The 7,500-nt window shown below is 42.6% G+C and overlaps 1 protein-coding gene across 1 annotated transcript; it reads left to right on the forward strand.

Annotated features, from left to right (window-relative positions):
- The first annotated feature begins 5,630 nt into the window (after positions 1-5,630).
- Positions 5,631-7,342, forward strand: LOC140331866 (ly6/PLAUR domain-containing protein 2-like). The gene is made up of 3 exons (XM_072413201.1): positions 5,631-5,682; positions 6,805-6,915; positions 7,146-7,342. The coding sequence occupies exons 1-3, from the start codon at positions 5,631-5,633 to the stop codon at positions 7,340-7,342; spliced, it is 360 nt and encodes a 119-aa protein (XP_072269302.1).
- The last annotated feature ends 158 nt before the right edge of the window (positions 7,343-7,500 follow it).

Consider the following 7,500-nt stretch of genomic DNA (forward strand, 5'->3'; position numbering starts at 1 on the left):
GTGAATGTTTGATCAGCTCCACAACTTGTAAACTTATTTCTATTTTCCTGTTTTGGCTCTGGAATGGGAAATGAATGGAAGTTTCCTCCAATGGTAAATAATCTGCAAAAGAAAAGCTGGAAAAAGCTTTACGCATCCTTACTCTGACCAAAACTGCTACAACAACGCGATACACTTCAGTCTTGGAATCCATTTTCTATCTTTTTATCAAAAGCTCTTTCTTCAGCAAGAAGGAAAATTCTTTACATGAAAAGTTTAACAAAATGTTTGTGTGACGGAACTTGTGGAGATTTTGGGATTGATTTCTAAGCTGTTTACTAAGGAAAATATAAGATTATTCACTTAGTTTAGTGAATGTGATGATGGTTCACTATGCAAGGAATAGCCAATCATTTGCCTGGAAATGATTTTTTTCTTCTTGCACATGATTGGATGGTTGAAGTCAGCAGTTTTATTTAATTTTCCAAACTAAGTCATACTTTCTTTGCAAGGGGCTATTTCATTTTGCTATGCACATGGACTCCGTTCCTTTACTAAACCATTCTCATTTGGCGCAAGGGTCCAAGGAACTGTCAAAGTATTCCCAAGTGATGATGGTTCCCAGGTGTCTTTGTTTAGGGAAGGGGATCCTTAAAACCAAAAAAGAAATGAAGCATGCACTATAGACAAGAAATGTCTTTCCAGGTAATAGTTCAGGACCGATGGAGAACACGGATCATCAGGAAACAAGCTGAGGTCGTACATGGGTATCAGGGCTGGAACAGAGATCTCGGGTACAGGTGCCTGGGAAAAACACCTGGACAGGTCAGGCAACCTCCAATGCAAGGCAAACCTGAAGCCTTATTTAAATTGCCCTCCCTTTATGTGGGGTCACCCCGATGATGCAAGGGTTAATGCATATTTTGGTCTTGTCTCTGTTGTTGCCCCCACAGCCTTCTCCACCCACGTAGGTAGCAGGCACTGACTGATCCCCACAAAATATTAGGGATAACAGGCCTACATAATTAGTTAGCATGCAAAGGGTGCACCAAGAAACTGGAGCATCAGAGGGAAGATGAGTGCCCTAGACATAAAAAAACAGTAAAAACTCAACTAAACAATGTAAATTGTAATAGCAGTCACATTGATAAAGAAATACAACATTTGTGTATAGGAGCAAGGTGGTGAATAGAATATCTGTTACAAGTACTTGTACACTGCATTACAGTTCATTTCCTCTTGTCTGAACTCCAGTGGCCGCCTGAGTGGAAACCGTGCATCTACAGGAGGAGGGGGAATAAAAGTAAATAAAGTAAATTAAGAAATAAAAGAAATAGAAATGAATCATTTGTTGGTGCTTCTTCCTCACTAACAGTTGCAAAATGCAGTGAGAAGATCTCTGCTGGCTTGAAGGTGAGGAAGAAGGGGCCCTTATGCGGGTAGGAGCGGGTACCAAGGGTATTTCTGCCAATGTAGAATGGTCACTAATACTAGTGGTAATTCTTTTGGTATATTTCTCAGAAACTTGTGGATTAATAGCACTGGGGAAATGCATATACTGACTGGTACTGCCAGTCCATCGGTAGGACATCTGAACCCAGGGATTAATGGCAAGGGAATCTCAATATGAAATTCTTGCTTCACCAAGGAGGCAAAGAGATCTACTTGGGAATGGAAGAACCACTTGATTAGATTAGAACACTTCGGGTGTAGAGACCAGTCGTTGTTGTGGATCACTGTTATTGATCGGTAATCCGCATCCTTGTTTAGCATGCCAGGGATTCCCAAAAGAGATGGATCCAGTTTCCCATGCTTCTAATTCATAATGAAGCTTCTTTCAATAAGCATTTGCTGCCTTGTTTTTTAACAAATACAGCCGCCATGATTGTGTCCATCCTCAAAAGGACGCTTTGCCCTGTACTAGGTATTGCAAAGCTAGAAGGCCTTGATATGCTGCTCGTAGTTTTGGCAAGTTTAATATTGTGCCCACTGGGTTGCTGCAGGTCCCTTGTGAGCCCGGTAGAGTTATCTCCAACTTTCCATGCTGGCATCTGAGATGAGAACTACCTGACTGATGGGGAGGAGAAAGTGACAATTGAGAAGGTTCTGTTTGTCCAGCCACCATAGTAGACTTTTGGGTAATGGCAATAGGAGCATTCAGATTTACTGAATTCCATGGCTCCGGAAAGCCTATCTGAAAAGGTCACATTCACCACTGGGCCCATTTTGTCATTGGGATAGTAGAAACTAGTGTTCCTATTTTTCCCAATGTTTTCCCAACTTTCACTGTCACTGAAAATTCCCCGTGGATTCTCATTGTGGTGAGAATTTTCCGCTCTGGAAAGGAGACTGTATTGGTGACCGTGTCTATCTGTGCCCCAAGATAGATTAGTATTTGAGTGAGAAGATTGCTTATTACTAAGTTCAGCATCCAACCCGAACCTCTTCCAGCTGTTGCAGGACTGTATCCCTGTATCCCTCCTGCAGGAGGAGAAACTTTTCTTGTCCTAGGAGCAGGATGTCATCTAGATAAAAGTAAATTCTAATTTTTCAATGCAGGGGAGCCACAACTTCCAGGAGAACTTTGGAGAATATTTTGGGAGAGGTTGTCTACCTGAATGGGAGGCAAATAAAATTGAAAATTCTTTGGGCCTATTGCAAAATGAAGAAACTTTTGAAAACGTTGTGAATTGGAATGTGAAAGTACGCGTCTTTTAGGTCGACGGTTGGTTTGACAGCAACCAGTCCGCTGGTTAAACTGCTTGCAGAATTTGAAAATCTCTTGATAGATCTGTTGAGACCTCTCAGGTCTATAACTGGTCTCCATTCAATCATTTTTTTCTGGGCTCGGAATAGGGGCGAGTATCAGCCTAGAAAGAGCTTGTTTCAGTGGTACAATTATTATCTGTGTCAGTGGGGTATTGACGTACACCCATGAAGAATGCCCCTTTACATTGCAAGAAAGGATCTTGGTTGTGACAAACTGCATAGTTGGTGTTCCAATGAAAACATATGAGTGGCCTTGGGAAATGGTTTTTAGGACCCATTGGTTTGGAATTTTATCCGCCCAGACCTCCTGGAACATAGCAAGCTTGGCTCCCTCCTGAGGAATCAAGGTGGGCAAAAACTCAAAAGGATTTAGGGTTGACTGTACCCAAAGGGGTACGACTTGTTACCCTGGCAGAGGAGCTTTTACCACTACTCCACACCTTCCTGGGTTCTCTACCTGGTCTATACAATCAAAATGCTTTTAATGTATCAACTGGGGTTCTTTGGAAGATATCCGTGTTCTGCTACATTGTATGTCTGTCTTGGGCAATAAAGACTCATCTGCCTCCATGAGCTCTTGTTATATTAAGTTTGTCTCCAAAGACTGCAAGGAATTTTACACCACAACACGTGGAGGTGAGGTTTGCTACCCAGGGTTTCAACCATAATTCTCTCTTGGCCGTGACCACCCATACCATCTCTCTGGCCACCAATCTGAATATATCAACAGATACTTCTACCAAAAACAGCAGACAGTTTGAAGTTTGATGACAGCAGATATAACCTCAAGTTTACTGGGGCTACTGGCATCCACCATCTCCAAAACCATGTTTCTGACCAAACTGCCAAGGTCCTTGAGACTGCGGTTGGTGCTATGGCCAGTTTACAGGCCATACCAGCAGTAGTCTTAATCTTTTTAAGATCTTTGCTTGTGCGTCTGACGAAGACATCACAGAAGGACACAGAATTTTCTAAAGGCAGAGTCTTGCAAGTCTCATTTAGGCGGTATCAACCAATGGGGCATTTTCTAATTTGCTCACGTCCTCATTCCTAAAGGGATCCAATTTAAAAAAGTATTACTCAGGGAAACTTTCTGTTCTGTTCTACTTATCTGTGATTATGTCATGGATTTCTGAAGGTTTCTGATTCTCTTCTTAGCCCTTTTCGTTGGGCCTGGGCCTGCTTTTCCCATGCTAAGGCCTTAAGGCAATTTTCTTTTTTTCCTGCTCCCCCCATGCTAAGGCCTGGTAATGGCCCTCATGTATGGATGAATTAGGGCAAAGCTTATAGTTTCTTAATCTTTCATAACTCTGAATGAGGTCTTCCCCTATACTCTGGGTCAAGTTGTGCCAAAGGAAGGTTGTGGGTTCTAGAACTTGAAGGGGGATGACCTGAAGCGGGGGCTGGGATTTTATTGTCCCTAAGTGTTTCTGGTAACACTTGTCCCATCATTCCAGGGATTTGTGAGTTATGTGTTTATCCCAATTTTTGCATACAAACTTCCCAGGCATAGCCTTTCCGACGGATTTAACTGAGAGCTCCGACTCTCTTCCACAAGATTGCATGATGCTTTCATGTCGTATCTTCTCCGTTGGGGCTAGGACCAAAAATACAGCCGATGGAAAACATCTACAGTGACACAAAAATCTGTTCACCACCTACCTTCCCTGGCTGGGCTGTTATATGGGGTATGGTGCAGAGTGAACATTCTGTACAATTAAATGATAATATTAAAATCTTTACCGTGCAGTGATCAATATTGCAAATAGAATTTACAGCTGACCTGAAGACACACAAACAGTAATCCTGAAAAAATACAAAAATACAGCCATACGCTTATTTAGTCTGACTAAAACAGGATGCAAAATATAAGGCAGCACGGTGGCTCAGTGGTTAGCACACCGTCCTTTGCAGCTCCCAGGTTTGATTCCCAACCTAAAACATTATCTGCATGGAGTTTGTAGGTTCTCCCCGTGTCTGCATGGGTTTCCTCCGGGTACTCCCGTTTTCTCCCACATTCCAAAAACATGCAGTTGGGTTATTTGGCTTCCCCCTAAAAATTGACCTTACGCTATATTAATGACATATGACTATGGTAGGGACATTAGATTGTGAGCTCCTTTGAGGGACAGTTAGTGACATGGCTTTGGACTTTGTACAGCGCTGCGTAATATGATGGCGCTATATAAATACTGCGTAATAATAAGGCAATTTACCAATCCAACAGCTGAGGGTTGTGGAGCGCCAGTGGACCAGAGAACCTCCTAAGATTTGAACTCTATCCCTTTCTTCAAAATGCTTGTTGGTAGATATACCAAGTTGTATTCCAAGCTTTCACAATACAGATAACATAATTTGTGGAACAGATTTTTTTATTTTATAATGAGAATTAGAATATTAGTTGTTAAAATGTCAGGAAAAAAGAAATGCCTTGGCATAGCATGCAATAATACACCACAAAGAGGTAAATGGCACCCAATCATCACTAGCAATGTTTTTTGTAATTGAGCTGCTATATCCCCCCTGTGCCCATAAAATGCCCACCAAACAAACACAGCTCCATTCAACCCAATTCAGAAAATAACACTAAACCAAGGATCTATAAAAATGGTTTTCAGTCCAAACAAAACACAGATTCAAAAAATAAAAGGAAGAGGGGCACAGATCTTGTGGGGCCCAGAAAATGCCCCCAATGGGTCCTGATACCTGTTTGGTTCTATACAAGAGCCTGTAAGCTATTCCGATGACCGCCATTACCATTGCTGAGGATGGCAGACACACCTGGGGGCGGCTCATTGGACCTTCCATGAACCTGGAGCGCACCTGTCACTGATAACATATAAATGGAAGGAAGAGGTTGGGGAGGTTCTTTCCCTATCACAATGGCAGCTTACACAAGTGTGCTTGTCCTCCTTGCTCTCTGCATGGCTTCAGGTATGTCCAGTCCATGTGTTCTGTATTATGGTGGTCGCTCTGTAGTCCATTGTTGTTCTGTAGGATGCACTATAAGGGTTTAGGCTTTTATTAAATGTTTAGTCCTATGGGAGTCATGGCCAATTCCAGGTGGGGCCCGGTGGTTCTTCCATCTCATGGCGATTGTTGTTCCTGATTTTGCTCCTGTTTATTTTACTCCTTTGAATTCTCTATATGCTACAAGTCCATGCATGGGGTGGCATTACATCTCTTGCTATGAAGATTTGTTGCTACAAATAACTTTTTGGGCTCGGTGGGGTGGATTTCCCTAATTCTGCTGTGACTATACAATTACAAGTAATCAGTGATCCCTGAGCCATGGAGTGATCTAAGCTTGTAATGTCCATTGTCACTCCGTGCTCCAATTGTCTGACTGCTAAGGGGCTGCGCAGTGCTATGGAATATGATGGTGCTATAACAATACTGTATGCTGGCTGTACCCCTCGCTTGTTTTGCACCTGAGCGCTGATCACTCTCTGTGCTGTTATGGGAATTGTTCCAGGTATTTGTGTACTTCAGGACACCTCTTTAATTATCTATAGAAGATAGAGGGAGGCGTTCTGTAGTTTCCTATTATAATAGGACAATGTGGCTCCTTACATACAGTATGATGGGGTGTTGTTACCTTAGGACAGTAAATGTTTACCTGGCAGGATCACCATGTGCAAATAATAGGAATTGGGCTGGAGAAGGAGAATGCAGCCATCACATCCAAAGACTGGTAAAGTGTTATGACATTGTTGTTCTTGGGGTTTACACCTTCTGCAATCAATGCATTATTATTAAACAGGATTTATATAGTGCCAACATATTATGTGGTGCTGTACATTAAATAGGGGTTGCAAATGATAGACTAATACAGACAGTGATACTAGAGGAGAGGACCCTGCCCCGAAGAGCTTACAATCTAGTGACCTGTGTGTGGGGTGAAAGGGTTAAAGCCTCTGTAGGGTATTTGGTGCTGTATCCTCTGGGAGACTTTTCAGACCTCAAACCAGGAACTGAATGGCTCCACGCAGTGTTTGTGTAAGTAATGTTGTGTTTGTGTAGTGTTGTGTGTCAGTAATGTTTCTTCTCTCTTAGCTTATTCCCTGAAATGTTACACCTGTGAGATCGGAACTCAGAACGACTGCATGAAGACCGCTATCTGCTCTGCCAACCAGACCTTCTGCAGGGTTGTTGTGACAAATGTCGGTAAGTGGAAGATAATGGCTCCATTGCATGAATCTGTATGTAATGAAACCCGTCACTGACTTGTGTGTGGATTGCTCTGGGTGGTCTTTCTGTCATCTTTACCCACTGAGCCATGGACCTGGAACATTAGATAAGGATTAGACTTCTCTGGCCACATGCTTCTTCCTTAGATATTGTATACTGGGAGTGGTGTGGGGTCTCAGAGTAATATTTAATTTTTATCTTTGCAGGTGACTTTTCTTACATCAAAAAGGACTGTGTCTCAGAGTGCAAGAACCGCATCTTCAGCTTCTTTTTCAGAGGAGAAGCATCCTGCTGTACCACTGATCTCTGCAACGTCAGCGGTGCCACCAGCATGCAAGCCACGTACACCATCCTGGCTGTGGCCCTCGGCTTCCTAGGAGCCCTCCTGAAACAGTCGATGTAATGGATGTTTGGTTGTAAAATGTGAAAACATTTTTTAACAAATAAAGGTTTTTAACCCAATGGAGAGGTTGTGTATGTTTGGAAGGATTTTCAGAATAACTGGCAAAGCAGAATCTCCACCAACACTTCTCGTCACCTACACCAGCAGTTTATTCTTTT

This window comes from Pyxicephalus adspersus, chromosome 5 (assembly GCF_032062135.1).
Source record: "Pyxicephalus adspersus chromosome 5, UCB_Pads_2.0, whole genome shotgun sequence".
NCBI classification, from domain to species: domain Eukaryota; kingdom Metazoa; phylum Chordata; class Amphibia; order Anura; family Pyxicephalidae; genus Pyxicephalus; species Pyxicephalus adspersus.

Bases quoted from the DNA above. Each gene is read 5' to 3' on its own strand.
- LOC140331866 (XM_072413201.1), top strand. From the start codon at position 5,631: ATGGCAGCTTACACAAGTGTGCTTGTCCTCCTTGCTCTCTGCATGGCT. The intron at 5,683-6,804 runs GTATGTCCAGTC...CTTCTCTCTTAG, and splicing joins TGCTCTCTGCATGGCTTCAG to CTTATTCCCTGAAATGTTAC. The intron at 6,916-7,145 runs GTAAGTGGAAGA...TTATCTTTGCAG, and splicing joins GGTTGTTGTGACAAATGTCG to GTGACTTTTCTTACATCAAA.